Source organism: Botryllus schlosseri, chromosome 1 (genome assembly GCF_051294905.1).
Source record: "Botryllus schlosseri isolate E-star chromosome 1, Bs_hap1, whole genome shotgun sequence".
NCBI classification, from domain to species: Eukaryota; Metazoa; Chordata; class Ascidiacea; order Stolidobranchia; family Styelidae; genus Botryllus; species Botryllus schlosseri.
This window is the reverse complement of record NC_137236.1, coordinates 16,254,965-16,277,020: the sequence shown is the minus strand read 5'-3', so window position 1 is coordinate 16,277,020 and position 22,056 is coordinate 16,254,965. Positions and strand designations below refer to the sequence as shown.

General features: G+C 41.0%; 1 protein-coding gene across 1 annotated transcript in view; it reads left to right on the top strand.

Annotated features, from left to right (window-relative positions):
• LOC145433708 (integrin beta-1-B-like) overlaps positions 1-22,056 on the top strand; it is a 52,646-nt gene that overhangs the window by 13,891 nt on the left and 16,699 nt on the right. Inside the window, exons 4-11 of the mRNA XM_080310899.1 lie at positions 762-993; positions 2,509-2,701; positions 4,717-4,845; positions 7,132-7,281; positions 9,632-9,724; positions 10,673-10,807; positions 17,197-17,299; positions 19,264-19,450. Of these exons, the coding sequence (XP_080167025.1) occupies positions 762-993; positions 2,509-2,701; positions 4,717-4,845; positions 7,132-7,281; positions 9,632-9,724; positions 10,673-10,807; positions 17,197-17,299; positions 19,264-19,450 (1,222 nt within the window). The remainder of the gene's footprint in view (positions 1-761; positions 994-2,508; positions 2,702-4,716; positions 4,846-7,131; positions 7,282-9,631; positions 9,725-10,672; positions 10,808-17,196; positions 17,300-19,263; positions 19,451-22,056) is intronic.

The following is a 22,056-nucleotide window of genomic DNA, read 5'->3' as shown; positions in this document are numbered from 1 at the left end:
CGCCATGCTACACATTGCTCGAAAGGCAGCGACCAATTGCTGTGTGATATCCCAAAAACACTTTAATGTCTTGCTAGCAAAACGTGGTTAGGGATTTAAGGAGAGTTCATAAGGTATCATGTTTAACATTGTTCCGAAATATGACGGCAAATAAATATCCTTTTTTGGTAATTTACAGTCACTTTCTAATTCCCTAATATCAGCACATGCACTAAGCAGCATTTATTAGGTGTAAATCACTGCTTTCAATTTTGAAATATATTAAAACGCTGGAGAACACTGCTAACTTTCTTGTCTCGACCCGCCGGCGTATTTTCTGCTTCTCATTTGGCCCGCGGAGAAAAATAATTGCCCACTCCTGCTGTAGCGTCATATAGTCATCTTGCGTTGGTCGCGAAAATATTTCTTGCAATCTTGAATGTCACCACTTCCTAATACCTAATAAAAATATTCTACCCTTATACCCAATCCAATTTCTGAAACTATATATGCTTACTGGACCAGGTATCAAACCTTTCATTATCTATTTCCACTTGAAGTAGTGTTGACATGTAGGCCTATCGAAAATCGCTGTTTCTGCTTGTAACTGAGTAGAAATTTATGGCATTGCTTCTACTGCTACTGGAGTACCAACACTGGCTACTTTGGCCACCTCTGCGCATAGTAATGACGGGAATTTTCACACAACGATATATATTTGTCGATGAGTTCGACTTTATTGCGGACAAGTGTAACTAAATTACCGCATTCATATCTGGCAGGTCAAACGAAAAAGGTGAACATCACCTTCCACAAAGTCATCGACTACCCGTTGGACTTGTACTACGTAATGGATTTATCAAACTCTATGAGCGACGATTTGGACACACTGAAAGGGTTGGGAGCCAGATTGGTTAACAATATCAAGGACAACATCACACAGAACGTGGAAGTGGGCTTCGGGTCGTTCGTAGACAAAGTGATGATGCCCTACACCAGCACGGTCACAGCGCAGTGAGTTTATCAATCCTTATAACCTGATCCAGATGTCGGTTGTGTTTTCATGGTGTGGCTCAAAATAGTATATTTGTATGTTGTATTATAGGGTAAAATTAGCTCCTTTGACGAAATATACATATACTATTGCTGTTGAACCGACTATTTTGAGGGTGCCAACCATCCCATATCGATACGTCGGCTACATCGGGTGGTAATTGTCCGTAGGCTCATACAACATGTTTTTTGTATAAAGTATTTACACAATTATGGCATAATTTTACATCTTAAAAAATCACAATTTTTTAAAGGCCTTTTTTTTAAAACACTGTTTAAAACATGGTGTTTTGAAATACTGTTTGTTTTAAATGCAATCCTATTTGTATATTGTATCGATTAGCCGGTTAGTGAATTACTCTTTTTTGTATATATGCTTAGGACAATGCTCTCATTGGAAAGTTTCGTGGGAGGTTTGTAAACATATCACAATTTTACGTCCCAAGTAATTAGTGATTGGGCCACGTTAGATGTGTCAGTTCGCTAAGGAGCGGTACTCTTTTTGACAAAACACGCTGAAATATTTGATGCTGTAGAGCAGGACCGGCAACTACGACCCGCGACAGGATTTTGTCCGTCGACAGATTGCGGTTTTAAGTGATGATGTGGCCGCGTCTACAGGCATTTAGGCGCAAACATTTTGGACAATGAATATTATTAGCAAAACAAGGCTACGTTCCAATACAACTGATGTTCACCGCACAGGCGTAACCAGGGGTGAATGGGTTCATACCATTCCGAAATTTTTCGAGAATATTCGTAGTGTCTATAAATAGTACAATATTTTTGGGCAGATGTCAGACTATAAGCGGCGTTACTATAAGCCACATACACAATGATTTCATATCACCGATTTTAGCTCGCCCGTGAATCGGTCTCCCAATACCAGGTATAGTACGCAACTGCAAGAATGTGTACGTCTCTGAATTGTTTATACAAAAGGTAGCGCAGGGTAGGATGGACGGATCTGTGTCGCGTTCCCACGGGGGAGCTTCCCTGAACTCATAAAAATTTCAGAATCCGGTCCGCCTTACCTTCATGTTCCCCTATCCGGCCCGCCGGACGGAGAAGTTGCCCGCCCCTGCTGTTGAGCAATGTTCCCTCTAAGCTGCGCACGTGCGCAAATGCGCAGTGTTGACACGGTCTCTGCGCACAGAAAATCGAAGTTGCGCACAAAAAATCCGAAGTAATGACCTTTTTTGGTCGTTACGCACTGTTGTCCAAGGGTCTGCGCAGTGAGTTGGTGAGTGTGCGCAGACTCGTCAAAAATTAGAGGGAACATTGCAGTGTAGAGTCGCATTGCGGCATTTAGTACTGACATCAAGGTTACGAATCGCTTATAGATGGATGTTTATCACTTTGGCCATGATAGCATGGCGTAGCAGACCCCAGGTCCAGAACCCGTCAGATAACCGATTATTATATCAGTGTACTGTCATATTGCACATACAGAAATGGGTGCAATTTCATTTCTAGACTGCAAAACCCGTGCGCGGGGGGAGTGAACGTAACGTCGTGCGCTCCACCCTTCGGATTTCGTCACCAACTCGCAATCACGGGTAACGCCACAGAGTTCCAGAACGCGGTTGAAGCGACTACGGTGTCTGGCAATATCGACATACCAGAAGGATCCTTCGACGCACTCATGCAAATTGCAGTCTGCGAAGAGGTATAAATTTTATAGGAATAGCTCACGTCGATTTTTCATAGCGTCTTCTCGTCGGTCAAACTGATTTGCATACCCAATTTTTGCGAGTCGATCACCCGCTGAAAAAACTCTCAAAGCTTATGAAATCTGGTGCGGTCAGTGACGAAGCACTGTTAGATTTTCATGAAGACAATATCACATATTCTGTTACTGGTGGAGGAAATATAGGTGTATTTTGTGAGGACATATTCAGTCAGTGGTTCTCAACCTGGGGGGCACACCACTGTTGGGGGGGCGTGAAAGCATCTGAAGGGGGGCGCGAAGAAGCGGTCAACTGAAAAAAAATTCGCGCTCTGTGCGATTTGCCTCCACTTCACGCGTCTTTCTCTATATATAGACCGGATTTTATATTTTTGAATTCTCTCATCAGCAGTCATAACCTTCCATGCAATCGAACAAATTGTAGGAGTTGCCAGCATCCCGGTTAGATTTTGTAATATGACGATAAGGGTGGCGCGAGATTTTTCACTATCATAAAGGGGGGCGTGTCTAAAAAAAAAAGGTTGAGAACCACTGTATTCAGTTATCGTCATACAAGGGTTATTTCGCCCGATTCATATGACCCAAAGCACATTTCTACTTTCCAATAGCCGGAGAGCGAAAAAGTAAGTAGGTCTGCCTGAAGAACTGTTATTTTGAAGTGAAAGTATAGTCTGCATACATGGTCGCTTGAGTAAGTACTACAAGTAGGCGAAATCTATTTAAGTACTATCAAATAGTAAGAGTACATCGTTACAGACCATTCGTAACCTGCGTGGCGAGATAGCGTAGTGGTATAATCCACAGCTGCAACACCAATGGGTCGCGGGTTCGAGTCCGACCGAGGTCGACTTATCTAGGTAGACTTATCTAGGTAGACTTATCTAGGCTTCTCCTCGCCACGTGATCCGCAAAAGCGGTGTCTTATGAAAAGCCTAGATGTGGGCCGTGCTAAAAGTCGGTGAATATGGAATCAAAAATAAAGTGTATCGACCTGGTGTAAAATGACCAATGTAGTCGTGGCGAGATAGCGTAGTGGTATAATCCACAGCTGCAACACCAATGGGTCGCGGGTTCGAGTCCGACCGAGGTCGACTTATCGAGGTCGACTTATCTAGGTAGACTTATCTAGGCTTCTCCTCGCCACGTGATCCGCAAAAGCGGTGTCTTATGAAAAGCCTAGATGTGGGCCGTGCTAAAAGTCGGTGAATATGGAATCAAAAATAAAGTGTGTCGACCTGGTGTAAAATGACCAATGTAGTCGAATCACCATGTACATCAAAACAAACAAACCAGTGACTACCTCTCCTCTCTCAGTGTGTCTCGTCACGAGTTTTACTACGACTATAGATTACTAACCTTCTTAAAGATACGCAACTCATGGTGGTTCCGCTTGGGCAAGCAGTGTCTCGTATTGCTGAGCGAGTGAGCAATCTATGAGTAGCGTAATTGGTAGTGCTGTAGCCTTCGACCAGAGCGCTGAATTTGAATATAACTGGCTTTAATCGAAAGCTAGTGTCGCACTGATTCCGAAAATACAAATTAAAATCTTGTAAGGGCAATGGAACGACCCCAAACAGCCCGCAAAGTCTGAAAATCGTCATTGTTCCAACAATGGCAGCGCCGCTACGTAATCAAAATAACAACCGACAATTCCGTCAAGCGATTGTTCGGAGAAACGCCGATATTCAGAATTTGAGGGCTGTTTTGAGGTGGTTCCATTGCTGTCACAAAATTTTAATTTGTATTGTCGGAATCAGTGCGACACCAGCTTTCGATTAAGACCAGTTGTATTAATTTTCAGCGCTCTGGTCGGCAGTTAAAGCACTACCAATTATGCTGCTTTAGATTGCCCAGTCACGGGAGTAACTGCTTGCCCGACCGTATCGACAGACTTTGCGGGAGTTGCGTATCCATCCGTAGGTTAGTAATCTATACTACGACTCGCAAATCGAATTCCATAAATTGATTCCAAGTACCGAATTGTCTCTATTTAGTTCATCAAATGGCGCACGGGATCTACGAGAGTGATCTTACTCACGACGGACGCCACGCCTCACATTGCGATGGACGGAAAGCTGGCGGCCATTCTCGAAGCGAACGATATGAAGTGTCACCTTGAAAAGGTATAACTATATATATATATAGGAATAGGACGTAGTATATTTTTGTCACTTATTGTTTTGGAGGCACATACACCGACTCGTGATCAATGTCCCATCTAAGCAGCGCGCGTGCGCAATTGCGCATTGGGGACACGGTCTCCGCGAACAGAAAATCTGAGCTGCGCAGAAAAAATCCGCCGTGATGACCTTTTTTTAGTAGTTACGCACTGAGGTCCAAGATACCGCGCAGTGAGTCGGTGAGTGCGCGCAGACTCGTAAAGAATTAGAGGGAACATTGCTCATGATATAATATCTACCTACACACGATCTGTGCATACGCATATCGTCCATGAGTCCATGAGTTCATGTACGAGTGTACATGGCAGATACGTAAACAGCATTGTAAGACTTTCTTAGTTTTGCACCATCCCTCCGTGCTATCACGGCAATGCTGCGCGCCAAACGGGGATAATATCCGTTAAAGATGCGCGGAGTTGGCGTAACTCCATTTTCTTTTACGCTGTCAATGATTAGAAATTGCATATCCAAGTCCGAGAATTTTGCCCTTCATCTAACGACCTTGTCCTGCTTATGACGAACTAATTTAGTTCAAAATTGCGTTGGCCCGATAACGTTAACGTTCAATGAAAAACACCGGGTTTCAACAGCGCAGTGAATACATAAAACGTAAATTTGCTCGAATGCCGTTGCCGTGGCTTGCTTTCGATGTGAGCGACGGCGTGTGTCAGTTACAATATGAAATCTGTAGCGCTGTTTGGACAATATTATGTTCAACAACGATGAACTGTCTGATTCACGCAATCACGCTGTGGCGAAAGAATGGATCTTAACAATCCAATTTTCGCAGATTTCTGGATATGATGCGGGAATTTGAAGCCCTTCTGTATTATATTAATATGATTTCCGAAATCAGCGACATGTGATGCAAGCTCTATATGTCCCACTGAAAAAACATCATATGGCCCACTAGTATATATTAGATTTTCCGCATCATTCAGACTATATTGGCGTCATAATGAGTAAGACTCGAATACTGCACTCGAATCGAATCGAATCGAAGCATGATACTAGATTAAAAATAATCGAATCACTGAGGCGCTCGATTTTGCCGTACAGGTATGCGGCCTCAATAAAGCCCGCAATATTTTTAAGGCCGACCCGAAAATGCAAATCAGTTTTAGACAACGTTGATATTAGGGATGGTGTGAACGTGAGGTTCGCGTTCCCGTTCTGTGTGTGAACCTCGGAAATTTAGAGGTTCACGTTCACAAACGAAACTTGGTAGGCTCTGCACTGTGAACCTTTTTCATATATTACAAATTTCACGTCATTATAACATCTTTAGTTGAAATTTATCGCATTTCAACTGCAGGTCGCTCTTGCATGGCGCTGGAAGCATAAGAAATCAACACTAAACGATCGCATGATGACAATCTCAAAAATTTAACCCGTTTTGTTACAAAAGATTGCTCAAAATATCCAGCTTTCTATTTGTGAATATTTGGTGACTCTCTGCTGTGAGCCTGACGCGCAATCACACATCATGAACGAAATATACGTTATATGTAGGTAGTCAGCGAATGATACTTATTTAACCGATCAATAAATTTGATATCGTTGACTGATGTAAAAAATCTAGCAAGCGTACTGGGTCCATCTCAATTTCACATGTTCATTGTATCATAAACACCAAATCCGTGCGATTGGGGTGTTGCCTATTGCTGTATAACGCGTTAATGGGGTAAACCCGATTCACACGCTGCTCAATATCAACGTAACAGCACTCATACGCCGAATACATTGTCCGGTCTGGCCTACACCATGATTGCTTAAGCTTATATTCCCTTGCAAGTCCTCGTTGAAATTGTTGGCAAAGGGCGGAAAATATTGATTTTATGGAATTATTATATGATTTCATTGCTCCAGTTGATATATGATTTTATTGCTCCAGTTGATACATTTGGGACGTTTAAAAATTCAGTATGTAGGCCTACTTCAGCATTGCGGCATTATGTGGCTCGAGTCGTCGCTAGGTGTCGTGTACATTAATATATATCACTTCACTGAAATGTAGGGTTTGAATTAGCAATATGACGTCACGTGACGTCATGCGGTTCACGTTCGCATTCACACAGAACCTTTCAAAAAAGTTCGCGTTCACACGAACCCGAACCTTTCAGAGGTTCGCACAGTCCCTATATATATATATACTAACCCTTCTTTGCAATGTCTCTTATGATTTTCCTATTTTACCAACGATCTGACAGCCTTCGAATTTTTGTAAAGGGCTTCAACACATATCTTCCGGATGCAGTCGTGTACTCTAAAAGCAAGACCTTGGATTATCCATCTCTCGGCCAGCTGAAGCAGGCGTTCACCGAACACAAGATCATCACAATCTTCGCCGTGACCGATGACGTGTTGCCCTTGTACCAGGTATGTATTACTGGATATGCACATTCCTAATTTACTGTTTACCAGAGGTGATCGATAACGCATTACCACTAACTTTTCGAAGTTTTCGGGCGGATTATGACTGCTTTCAGCTCTTACGCAAGTGGTGATGATTTTACACTAATTTTACTTCTACTAACATTGGTTTTAGTCGACACTATATGCATGGTTACACTTTCTAGTTTGAATAGCAGTGGTTCCCAATCGTTTTGCCGCGTCTCGCAAAGGTACCGCCAGAGCTTTCTACGAAATTTAGAAATTACCCAAAATAATTCTAGTGCTTGACAAACGATCAATGAATCTGAATCGCACTCGATGTTAAGTTTGTACATTTGCACTGGTCCCCGTCGATTCGCTTTACCCGTGATGTCGCATGCCTTGAAGACTGAATTAACTTTTGCACAATACGCAGAGAATAGCAGGCTTGGCGACGTCTGTATGGCAGTGCAATTTTCAAATCCTCATCGTCTTCTCAATCACTAGTGAGAAATGAACTATTTTGGAAGTGATGCTCACGTTTTCAAATTCTAATTGAAAACACAACCATCTACATTGTGATTGCTAGGCTGTAACGTGCAGAAACTGCCGTTAAAATCTAGGCTTGTAGCTAGAGTTGCATTTACAACAAAAATCATTTTGAAACAAACATGTTTAAACCAAAGCCCTTGTTTAAAACATCTTTTGTTGTTGTTTTACATTTGATTTTTAAAGCTATGACGTCACGAATATCAGTTTGTGGCATCATAGTGGATTTACATTGACAATTGAAAATACAGGTTAATTATGGCTCCTTTGACGAAAGATCTGTACTATTACTGTTGAACCGACTGTCTTGAGGGTTCGAACCATTCCATATCGATATACATCGACTATATCGGATGGTAATTGTCCGTAGGTTCATACAACATGTTTCTTGGGATGTATTTACACAATTATGACATAATTTTACAACTTGAATGAAACAGATTTATTTTTAAGGCCTTTGTTTAAAACCCTGTTTAAATCATGTTTTAAACAGAATGTTTCAAAACACCGTTTGTTTTAAATGCAACCTTACTTGTAGCGAAACGTTATGTTACCGGCGACGAATTTGAGAATTGAACTATCGGGAGCTGTCTATCCTCACGCGTGCTACAGGATCTGTGTGGAAATGCGTTTGCTATTCCTGCATATGCCTCTGTATTCGTCAGTAGCGATTTAGCGTGGTCTCTTCGGTACGATAGTCAATTACATCGACAATGCGGAAGTGTACAGAGTTTATGGTCAAACACGTCATATGGTACGTCATAAGGTCTAAGCGCAGTCCGAAGTTTCTGTGACGCCGTAAATCTTTGGTAATTTAGAGTAGCCCCTCTTTACTTTCGTCTGAATACGCTCTGCTTGTTGTAGTTACGTATTACCGCTAATCTGGCCTGAGAAATACGACGAACTTTTTCAGGGTTTGGTATGCTATGTGAGGGTCGCTTTACTAACGCTACGTTTGGAAATAATATAATGGCAAAGTTTATTTTGAAAGAAAAGAAATCAAGCGGTGACGATCATTGCGGTAGTGAAAAAAAAGAGATTTCGGAAGTGGCGGTGCATCAGAAAATAAACATAGAGAGCATGCTTATATAGCGACAGTTATCTGAATATGGACATCACTTGATGTGATGATGAATGCACTAGAATGACTAGATTGTCTTTTCTGTCATGCAAGATTGTCACATGAAGCTATTTTGCCAAGGAAATTGAATGGCAACTTTATGAAAAAGCATAGACACTTTTCTGACAAACCTCCGGGCTTCAAAATCCTTATGTGCTAGTGTGCCGCGAACTATTTTGCCGCGAGTCCAAAAAGGTTACGTCACAAGAAGAAGTTTTGTCATCGATGCTCCCTCTAATTTTTGACGAGTCTGCGCGCACTCACCAACTCACTGCGCAGAACCTTGGACAACAGTGCGTAGCGACTAAAATAAGGTCATCTGTTCAGATTTTTTGTGCGCAACTAAGATTTTCTGTGCCCAAAGACTGTGTCAGCACTGCGCATTTGCGTACGTGTGCAGCTTAGAGGGAACATTGTTTGTCATGTGTTAGTAATCGCTACTTCTGCTTGCAGTAGCAGAAATTAACGGAGTTACCTCTACTAATTCAATAGATCGATCAAATATACATTTCGATACTACCTGAATAGTGAATACTCTTCATAATACCCTTTATTTGCTATTTATGCCCGAAGTAAGTTCCGCATGTCAGGTAAATCACTTGTAATAGTCGGAATTCATGTCGTTTCGTCAACATGCACTTGAGTTTGACCGCCTCTGCTGTTGACATATGCATACCTGACCTTTAGGACATACCCAACGTACTGAAAGAGCTTGGGGAAGTTTCGCAGCTCGCCAGCGACTCAAACAATATTGTGTCTCTCATCGCTGATGCCTACGAGGTAAGTCGTATGCTTCATATTTTATCACGCAGTGCTGGCGGTAGTTGAGCATTTGTGAATAAGACACTTTACTAAGGGACACTTCAACTTGAGATTTTTTAATCCCAACACCATCTCTGACATCAAGACAACCGAACACGTGCAAGTGTCACACGGTTTTGTGTGCCATGCCAAATGCACAGCACATACGTCAAAGGATCATTTTGTGGTGGCATGACGGATTTCGCGATTTGAATTACAAATTCAAAAATTCTAATACTTGTCTCGTATGACTGTATATTTTAAGTTAAACATTCACAATTCCTCAATTACCATATTTACCGTACAAAAATATAGGGCGAGAGGTGAAGGACGGAGGAGCAAAGCGTCACTTGCGGTAGCCCAATTCATCGTAAACAACTCATAATTTATCATAACTATGGTATTAATAGAAGGCTATTGTCTCGCTGATTCTGGGATTCAAATGATGATAATGTATGAGTACCAGAACCCCCTTTAAATTTACTCCGAATGTAAAGTTCGGAGTTGTTACAAACCAGGACGGCAAAAAACTATACATTGTGAGGCCCAAATTTATCTGTGTCGCCGATTGTTAGCTAACAATCCGACAATCCCAACGCAGTAAAACTACCGTCTCTATTGCGAAACAATACAAAGCCACTCTGTAGTATCAATTGTAACGTTGCGACATACAACATCAACATGTAGTGATGATGAGATATGAAATAACAAAGGGCCAATTGAATAAGCTATCCCTTTGCTACTACGCATTGGTAAATCCGACTCTAAATGAGTTCAGTGTCTCATCAACCGTGGAGCTCAACTCACCTCAGTATCTTATGGACAATGGATGTATGTTGGTCGGCGTATGAGATATCTACTATCCTACCACTGCTTCTGTTTTACACCAAACTGGAAATCCCTATATTTGTGACCGCTTTATTTCAGAAAATTAAGGGAAGACTCGTGGTGCGCACCAGCAGCATTCCTAGTCACGTGACGTATTCTTCGAGAACGTACTGTTCGTCCGGTGTCATTGTCGACGGGGACATGGACTGTAACAACATAGCCATTGGAGACGAGGTGCGTTTGACATTGATTGTAGAGATGGTGTGAACCTCTGAAAGGTTCGGGTTCGTGTGAACGCGAACCTTTTTGAAAGGTTCTGTGTGAACACGAACGTGAACCTCGTGACGTCATATTGCTAATTCCAACCCTATCTTTCAATGAAGTGATAGCCTATATTAATGTACACGATACCTAGCGAAGACTCGGGCCACATAATGTCGCATTGCTGAAGTACATATTGGCGTTTTAAACGTCGCTAAATGTATCAACCGCGGTTATCAAAGGATATAATAATCTCATAAAATCAATACATTCCGTCGCTTTGCCAACAATTTCGACGAGGACGTACCATGAAATATAAGCTTACGCCTCAAAGGTCTTAGCCAGACCGGACAATGTGTTCGGAGTCTGAGTATTGCTACATTGATGTTGAGCAGAGTGTAAGACGGGTTTCTATACTCGCTACTGATACCATAAACAACAAGTTATATAGCAGTAGCCAGCATCTTAATCGAACGAATTTGGTTTTAATGATACAGTAAAGATATGAAGTCAAGATTGACCCCGTACGCCCGCTCGATATTTTACATCAGAAAACGATATCAATGTCATTGATTGGTTGAATAAGCATCATTGGCTGACTACGTATATCGCTCGTGATGTTGTGTGATTGCGGGTCAAGCTCACAGCGGAGGGTCACTAAATATTCAAAACGGAAAGCTGAATATTTCGAGAAATTTTCGGTAACAAAAAACAAGTAAAACTTTTAAGGTTGTCATAGTACATGCTCGTTTAGTGTTAATTTTTTATGCTGCAAGCGCCATGCATAGAGTGACCCGCAGTTGAAATGCAATAAACTTGAACCAAAGATCTTATAATGAAGTGCAAATTACAATTTACCAAAAAGGTTCACAGTGCAGAACCTACCAAGGTTCTGTTGTGAACGCGAACCTCTAAATTTCCGAGGTTCACACACAGAACACGAACGTGAACCTCACGTTCACACCATCCCTAATTGATTGTATTGAAATTTAAATTGTTGATTACCATGGCATTGTAATCGGCTGTTGCGTCTCTGGTTGTAACACGCAGTTGCGCTTATTAGAAAACTGCTACTAATCAGATCTAGAGGCTTTTCGCGCTACGTACCAAGAGAAATAGAGGACAATCGAGGTCTTACAGATAGGCTATGGCATGGAAGTAACTGGCAAATGAAATAAAATACTGTATGTATCAACAGTGCTGATAGGAGTGGCGAGATAGCGTAGTGGTATAATTCACAGCTGCAACGCCAATAGGCTGCGGATTCGAGTCCGATCGACATCGACGCCAGAATTCCTCCCTAAATATGCCAAAAATAACACGGCCCGAGTATCAGGCTTGGAACCGAGTCTGGTGATCGCGTATGACTCCTTGGCACGCCAGAAACGTTTACGGGTAATGCGGAAAGCTCAAATGTGTACCTTATATGCCAGTTCCACGCCACATTAAAGATATTTTGAGAGTTTTTCGACCATGCCCATCTCCTTCCACTTCGCGATAATGTGGGTTTATCACGACTGCACGGAAGTGGTATTTCCACTGGCGTGGGTATTTCCACTGGCGTGGGTAGCTTGGTACTACAGTTTTCGCATGCTGCGATACGACCAATCGAGACTATAATTCACACCGATAATCAAACAACTATTAGCAGCAAATGGCTTGAAGGCCAAGACATTGGAGAATATAAAATAAAAGTAAATATTTAAATGCAAACCGAGAATGTTAGTACACTGTTTCATGATATCATCATCTCATCACCTATCTCAGTATGGAACACAGTTAACGTTAGCACAGATACACCGGCTTGTGCGTGAAATCCGCAATGCGTTCGTTAGGTAGGCTAAAGTGTCAGATCAGCGCATATCTCCACCATACTCGGCCTTGATAACAAAATTGCTGCCCTAATCATTGAGTGTCAACCTCGAGACTTGGCACAGCGTTCGATACTGAAATCAAGACATACCGTGCAAAAGCTCATGACGGATCTAGGTATAAGGAGCATCGTTAAAATCAATAGAGACCAATACCAGCTTTGCGTAAAATCTGTTAGCGATAAATGACGAGTTAACTCTCACTCGACTTAGGAAACGGAATTACCACTAACATAGTCAGTGACAAACTTAAAACTTGGTACAGCGTTCGATACTAACATTAAGACTTACCGTGCCAAATGTCATGACCGATCTCGGTATGGAACATCGTCAAAATCAATGGATACCAATACCGGCTTTTGAGTAAAATCTGTTTGCGATACATGACGGATCAGCACACACTCAACTTCGGAATAGGAATTACTACCCTAATCTTTAAGTAGAAACCCTAAAACTTGGAGAAGTGTTGAATACCACCATCACGACATAACAAACCAAGTTTCATGAATTATCATGGTGTGAAACACCATCAAAATCGACCTACACAACAAAGGTCGACTCAACGCATATTTAAGTTAACCGAGTTCAGATATAGATACGATTGTTACATCACACCTTAAGGGCAACAAGGCTATGTTGCCCCACCTGCTCGGTAAATTTATGAATAGTAGAGAGTAAATCACCGTTTCTTAATTGTGCGCGGCTTTGAGAGAATAGACAGTGAAAGCTTGTTTTGAGCGCTACCGGGGCATGCCCCGGCTAGGCATTCGCAAAGCGAAAACACGGAAGAAACGATTTTCGCAGAGACTTCGATAATGGGCATTTACAAGCCAAAGCCCAAGAAGAATGCGATTTTCGCTGTGACTTCGGGATATATTGATTGCTGTGCGTCTATAAATGATAAATAATTGTTCACAAAGAGACGCTTAGGAGTACAGAACTTCATAACACATTTGAATAAAATATTCATATTTATTCCCGAAGCTTTTCGGCTGACCCTCGTCAGGGGAATATCGTCAGCAATAATGCGAGAATTCGAATAACTATGTTCAGCAACAATATATATCGCTAATTATGACGTCACACAGAAAATATACAAAGTTAGGAAAACGAGAGAACTGAAACGTTGGCATGGAGATAGCGAAGCCAAACAAGTTAATGCGCGATTTTCAAATGATACACATATTCTTTCTGTTGGCATAAACTAGGTTTACTCATAGTGATGATGGTGGACTCAAGAACAGACAAATGAAATAAATTGCGACCCTTAGCCAATACAGAGAACATGTCCTCGTGGTAGTTAGCAGCACATGTATGATTTTCTAGTAAATGTTTGCCAATAGAAGATTTTTGACTCATGGCCTGGTTATGTTCTAGAACAAGCGGATTGTTATGCTGCGATTTCGAGATATATGATTTGACAGACGGTGGGATGTGTTCTTTAATTCGGTCCTGCAACCGTTTGGAAGTTCTCCCTACGTACTGACAATCGCAGTGGCACTTGAATTCATAAATGACGTTACTTTGCTGTAAAGCCGGGAGAACGTCCTTTCGGACTGCAGGAAACATTGGTATCGTGGTAAAAACAACATTGGTTTTCACCGCTGGATAACAGCGATGGACTGCTGAAGTTATCTGTTTCTCAAATCGATAAGAAACCGGGCCAATCCAAGGTAGATGAATGTACACATCCCTATTTTCACGAGAGACTTCTTCGTGGGTTTCATTTGGTTTGGTATCATTCCGATGACTTAACACTTATTATTTATTGTCCGCTTGATGACATACTCAGGGTATCCGTTGTCAATGAAAATTTTACGGATAAAATCAAGTTCACTATTCAATTTGACCTCGGAACAAATCATCAACGCCCGGTGGACCAAGGTGCCGATTAAATTGATTTTACGACTTTTTGGACTGAAAGAGCTCCATCGAAGGTAATGACCCGAAAACGTGGGCTTCCTATAAACCACAGTCAGATTCATTATTGAAGATCACGAACGTGTCAACGTTCTTCCGGCTTTACAACAAAGTAACGTCATTTATGAATTCAAGTGCCACTGCGATTGTCGGTACGTAGGGAGAACTTCCAAACGGTTGCAGGACCGAATTAAAGAACACATCCCACCGTCTGTCAAATCATATATCTCGAAATCGCAGCATAACAATCCGCTTGTTCTACAACATAACCAGGCCATGTGTCAAAAAGTCTTCTATTGGCAAACATGCCAACGCTTCAGTTCTCTCGTTTTCCTAACTTGGTATATTTTCTGTGTGCCGTCATAATTAGCGATATATATTGTTGCTGAACATAGTTATTCGAATTCTCGCATTATTGCTGACGATATTCCCCTGACGAGGGTCAGCCGAAAAGCTTCGGGAATAAAGATGAATATTTTATTAAATAATTGTTATTGAACAGAATTTTAGCTGGGGCAATGTCCCAGTTGCCCTATAGGACGAGCCACCACTGATTTGCAGTAACGGGGAAGAACTGCTCTCACGAATCGATTCGAATCATTGCAGCAGTTAAATCGGGTTGAAAGTAAAATTAGGTTGAAGAGGTCAAACTGCATGATAAGCTTTGAACCTGCCAATTGTATATCCACATCTACTATCAACATACACTGAAACCGTGTGCGCTATCCCATTTCGCCATTAATAAGGCATCAATATAGCATTCACACCACCACAGTGCGTGCCCTATTGTTTGCCTATATACTAGATTACTACACATCCGGTAGTTGGCGGCTTTTTGTAACAATTACAGCACGTTGCGACAACCCGATACTACCTTCTTACATGCGATCATAGCCTACATTACGTGGTGTACCGTGATGAGCACTGTACTGATATTCGGTCCATTTTGAAGGAGGTTTTTACTGTAGATATCGTAGGCTAAATCTTCTTGGTAATTTTTGCAGTTGATCACTAAGATATATTGGCACGTCTTTGTCGTTGAAATAACCCAGAGTGTCAAAATTTCCCCTTCTTAGCTATCTGGGATAATTACGCGTGGTCATGTGACGATGACTGATGCAAGAGGTATTTCTGATTAGTCACATCCTTTAAACGTTATATTGTGATATTTATGTGTTTGTTTTAACCTCTTCGAGACAACACTATCGTCAATGTTTAGCAACAATAAAATAAAGAAGATCTCAGTATAGACCCAACTGTGACAATAAGACACTGAATCAAATATAACTTTTCCTGTTCACCCGAAACATCAATACTGCCGAATCCAACAGTGAGATAAATCTAGGCTTACCATACGTCCTCTTTTAAGAGGATTTGTCCTCTTTTTCGACTTTGTTGAAAGTGTCCTCGGAGGACGGCCCTTTTGTCCTCTTTTTTGAGATTTTGTCCTCTTATTTGAAAATTTAGGTCAGATTCAGAGCAAATTGCGAGTGATATGCCGCAAATTAGCACAGAAGTGAAGCTCCGGCGGGTATTTCGGAGGGAAAAACGGTGAATTTAGCTCTGAGCGGAAAGGTGACCTTTTTTTTAGTCAACCACCCGGCAACGTGGCGAGAAAAACGGTATTTTGAGCTCTGAGCGGAAAATATGACTTTTTTTAGTCAACCGATCACAAAGTGGGAAAAATTCACCGGTTTTTGAGAATTCTTCTCCGGTTTTGCAAGTCCAAAATTTCTGACAAAGTGTATGGTAAGCCTAGATAAATCCATGTGATGAAGGCTCATAAAATTCCCATAGAGAACTCATTCTTGGCAATAGATGATTGCTTCATTTTAATAGACAGAAGTTGCACCTTCATACTTTATTGCGTAGAGTACATCCGCTGTTGTTTGTTTGTGCTATTTATGGTGTTTGTCGACTACGATGGTCATTTACACGAGGCCGATATTCCTTGTTTTTGATTCCGAAGCTGCCATCTTGTAGCACGGCCCACTTCTAGACTTTTTGAGACACCGCTTCCACGGATGAGATGGCGAGTAGGGGCCTAGATGAACCTTCAACACTTAGGTAGGAATTTTGGACTCGGCCTCGGTCGGACTCGAACCCAAAATTCAGTGGTGTTGCAGCCGTGGATTCTACCACTACGCTAGGGTTACCATACTTTGGAAATGTGAAAGAAGTACACATTTTCAAAATTTTCCGACTTACAATTCTGGAGAAAAATCCGGAAAAATAGTAAATTTTCCCCGACTTTGTGATTGGTTGAGTAAAAAAGGGTCATTTTTCCGACTCGGTATAAGATATTGACACTTTTCTTCAATTCTAAAAAAGGTCAACTTTCCGCCTCAGCTCCTGAAATAGTCGCCGGAGCGTTACTTCAGAGCTGATTTACTGTATCTCACTGGAATTATACCCTATATTTACCCTGAATTCTCAAAAAAGAGGACATTTGGGCGTCCCCCAAGGACACTCACAAAAAAGTCAAAAAAGAGGACAAATCGTCTTAAAATAGGACGTATGGTAACCCTACACTAAGCTATCTTGCCACTTACGTGTGGTGTTGCTTTTCAGGTAACGTTCGAATTGAGCTTTACGACCAACGAGTGCATGGAGGGATCGCACCAAATCAATCTAACATCGAGCTCTCTTACTGATGTAGTCACAATAGATCTGGGTGAGTGCTGATAATATCGTTTGCATATGTCACATCCTCACACCCAAGCGACACCATGTTGATGACACTATAGTGTCTATAGCATGAGTTGCCAACCTTTTCTACATCGTGGCCCCCGTTCGAAATTGGAAAAACTCAATGGCCACCTATTGTTTTCAAACCATCGGAAAAATTGATACAACATCATGTTATTAAAGACCTCGTGTATAAATTATAGTGAGTGCAGAGAGGGATGATCAATAAATAGAGGTACACAGGGTTGTAATGACTCGAGTCACGATTTTTCGGAACGATTTTTCAAATGCGTAAAATGACTCGAACGGACTAGAGTCAATTCGTGTATTGAATCGACTTGTACTCGAGTCAATGTGCATGACTCGAACCAAGTCATATGACTCGAGACTAGGACAGCCAAGAGACATTTCATTGTAACTTCGAAGAATAGTAAAGTCACCACATTATTGGTATTTCGTATGTCTGTCCTGTTACTTAGAAAATCGGGCCAGAGACTGTTAGAACTGGGGAAAATTATGATATTATGAATGCGAGCACTTCTATATCACTCAGGCAGAATTAAAAAAGTGGGTGAAACAGGATTGAACTCAAAACTTAACAGTGACACAATTACTTGGACTCTGACTCGGAGTCGACAATCCACTCACTGACTTGCACACGGACTTGTCTCGGTGGTGAATTAAAAATGACTGACTTGTCTGGAGTTAAAACTATAAGATTGAGATTAACTTGTGACTCGGAACTTTGTGACTTGGTTACAACCCTGGAAATATAATTTTACATTTTTTCATGGCCCGTGAGAAGGGCTCATAGTCCCCAGGTTGGTAACACCTGGTCTATAAACTTGACATAAAATTGAGGATGGTTTGCCCAGATTAAATGTCCAGGTTATATTTTTTCTACTTGATATTTTGTAAATTAACATTAAAACTGGGCGATGTAGGCTCGTTATGACGGTAACAAATTATATAACTTCGAATATCGCAACCACTGTGTATTTGAGCACTAAATGGAAATCGCCAGTAACAAAGCACTTCTACTTTGCGAGACGACGGCAGTGGACCATACTGATGCAATGGCTATGTTTTTTACTACTTTCAACTCCCACTTAACAGGAGAATTGTAACCAAGTCACAAGGTTCCGAGTCACAAGTCAATCTCACTTTTATAGTTTGGACTCCAGTCAAGTCGAGTCATTTTTTAATTCACCACCGAGTCACGTCCGAGTGCAAGTCAGTAAGTAGAGGGTCGATTCCGAGTAATAGTGTCGTGACTCGAGTCCGAGCGCAAGTTATTATGTTCACTGTTTAATTTTGAATTCAATCTGGTTCGACTAACTTTTTTCAACCCTGCTCTAGTGATGTAGAATGGTTCACGTTCATAATATCGTAATTTTCCCGAGTCCTAACAATTTCCGGCTCTATTTGTTAAGTATCATGTCTGATAGACGAAAAACCAATAATTGTGACTTCACTATTCTTCGAAATTACAATGAAATGTCGGTCTTGGCTGTCCTAGTCTCGACTCATATGACTTGGTTCGAGTTATGTGCAGTGATTCGAATACAATTCGAGTGAATACACAAATTGACTCGAGTCGAGTCATTTTACGCATCTGAAAATTGACTCGAGTCAAGTCGCGTCACAATATAAACGTGACTCGAGTCGGACTCGAGTCATTACAGCCCTGCCTAACAGCATTAAATTGTTTGGGCAAAACTAGTCCTCGAATATTCACTTTAATCACTTTAAAACGCCACTTATACTTTTACCTGTAAGAATTTTTTACGGACTCATTTTATTTCTATTTCCATTCCCACTCGGTTTTCGTAATTCTCTCTATTTGTACTTGAGTAGACATTTACAGCGTTACTGTTACTTCCTATTGATTCCCAGCGGTGACTGCTTTGATAAGATCAGAATAATAGCCTATCTTTTTTACGATCTCAGAGTACATATGCGATTGCAACTGCCCGGGCCAAGCCGCCAACAGCACGCTGTGCAGTAACCAAGGCAATCTGACGTGCGGTATATGCGAGTGCGAGGCAGGCTGGCAAGGCCTGAATTGTCAATGCGATTCATCAACAGTGAACGTAACCGCTTGCTTCATGGACGGAGGAAACGGGCAGCAGTGCGAGTGAGTGAAAGTAAATGTTTGGTATGATGAAGATTCTGCCTCGACATCAGTGATGGTAATTGCCCAAATGCCCATGTTGCTGTTTGGGAATTCATGGTGGTGCGACCAGATTTGGAGAACGAGAAGATATTCAGCTTTGCCGATTAGATTTATAACTGAACAATATTTTCCAAATCAGATTAACTGAATTCGTAAAAAAATTGATATTGAGTCACTATATTATGTTTAAAAACAATTTGAGTGACGCATACAACCACTATGGTCGTTTGCGTCACTACTGTAAAGTTGCTAATCGAATAGATATGGCGATAATTATATAAAGTCAACTAAACCATTCATTATCGTCTCTTTGTCTTTGCTATGAATTCCCACGGCAAAGGTAATATATAATCGGTAGTTAGTATATTTCCATGATAAAGGGTATACTCTCAAGTCCAGTACGGCAGCTCCATAAGCCGACATCTTTCGTTGGCGTACGTAGCACACTCGGTAATAACGTTCTCTGCAGTTTCTTCAACATGGCATATGATACAATTTGATTAGAATTGAATTTATAGCATAGAAACATTTCGTAACTTCAATTAGAATTATATTGCATCTAGGGTTGCATTGAAAACAAAAATCAATTAAAAACAAACATGTTTAAAACAATGCCCTAATTTAAAACATTTTTATTGTTTTTTTTTTATCAAGCCGTGACGTCACGAATATTCAATTGTGGGGTAAATATAGCTCCTTTCACGAAATATCTGTACTATAACTGTTGAACCGACTATGTTGAGTGTTCCAACCATCCCATATCGATATACGTCGGCTAAATTGGGTGGTAATTGTCCGTCGGCTCATGGTAGCGGTCGCTGCAACGACTTGTTGCAGGACACGCTGGTATAGTGCTTGATTGGAGTCGATGTTACAGTTCCTGTTGTGCGCACTAGCAGACTGACTAATGACCGCTCTAGTTCTCTGCATTCATGATCACACACGCAGATCCAAGGAGCTTTCCTTAATACAACAAAACAGCCAAATAGTAGTAAGTAGTGGTCAGAAACTTGTAGATTTACCAGGATCAAATCATACTGCAATATATTAAGAGCTATAGAAAGAACAAAGTGAATGGAATCTAATTGTATTTTGTCTATATACGATACTGCGACTGAAGCGCGAGCACGCCCGCTACACTCGGCGATCTCTCAAAGCAAGTGCTTCGCAGACTACTTTGTCAATAAGATTAAGGTCGGGACAAACGAAGTTGGGTGCAGGGGTGCGTGGGAAGATTATTGGCACCCTGCTGGGACAGCTGTTACACTCATACAACATGTTTTTGGAATATATTTAAACAATTGTGGCATAATTTTACAACTTGAAAGAAACACATCATTTTAAAAGGCCTTAGTTTGAAACACTGATTAAAACATGCTTTAAACAATGTGTTTTAAAACACCGTTTGTTTCAAATGCAACTCTAATTGCAGCTATTTAGCTATAATTATTTCAGTTAGACAATTAGGATTCTGTGTAGTTGTCCAAGTCTGGTTGCGACTACCCATTGTCCATTGTACTTCTGACCCATGTTCTTTAGAAATATTATTGATTTGCCGATTCGCAGCACGACCAACCTCCGTTCTAGGCTTTTGTAATACATATCGTACATGGTTGTATTTACCAAATATCCACCAGAACGTAAAGTCAAAATCAGACCATTAGCACGTCCTGGCATCAGATTTTGGTGACATAACCACTCCTATACACGACTCACATACCACTACCTCACCAGTCGTGTATTACAATGATTAGGGCGATTTTTTTGACGTGTCATAATAATTCAACATTTTGTCAAAATTGTAGCGTCAGGTCAAAAAATTGTCCAAATTGTTTACTTTTGCAAATTACATTTGTTTGTATCGTAGATGTTTGCACTGTCGTTTAACTTATCATTTTACATTTTACATCTTGTAGCCTACTTAAAGGCCTACCGTCGTAAACGGCCCATTGTTTGCTCATCGTGAATCACAAACGGTCAAATGAGACAAATAGGTTGACACGGTGGTATGCTCAGCGTACCGCACTGTCCTAAGTGAAGCAAAACTGCGTGGGCATTGGTTCTTCTATCAAGAAGCGCATGATGAAAAATGGTGATGTAGACAACATTGTCAGAAGGAAGCAACATGCTACATCACCAGTAATGTACGCACAATTTCAGTGTTGTCAGCCAACAAGGGCTGCTGTCGAAAGTTCTTTCGTTATACTACAACAGATTTTAATTGTTTGTACCATAATGCGTGATGCAACTACTGGAATTCTTATCAGTTTCAAATTTCGTTAAAATAAAGTTTTTTCATGTAAATATTTGTCAGTTTTTAAGTCAAAAAAGTTTCGCAGGCCAAACTACTTCGTAAGGAAAGGCAGTTCCAACCAGAAATGAAGATAAGAAGTACAATTCTAACAAGATTATGTGCGAAAACACGTAATTAACATACACGAGGTCAAAATTAAGTTTTGTAAGGTCAAAATATGTCAAAAATATTTTTAGGTTACAATTTTCCTTGTTTATGTCAAACTAATCACCCCAATAATGATTATCCCCGAGATGCAGTCGGTTATATTTAC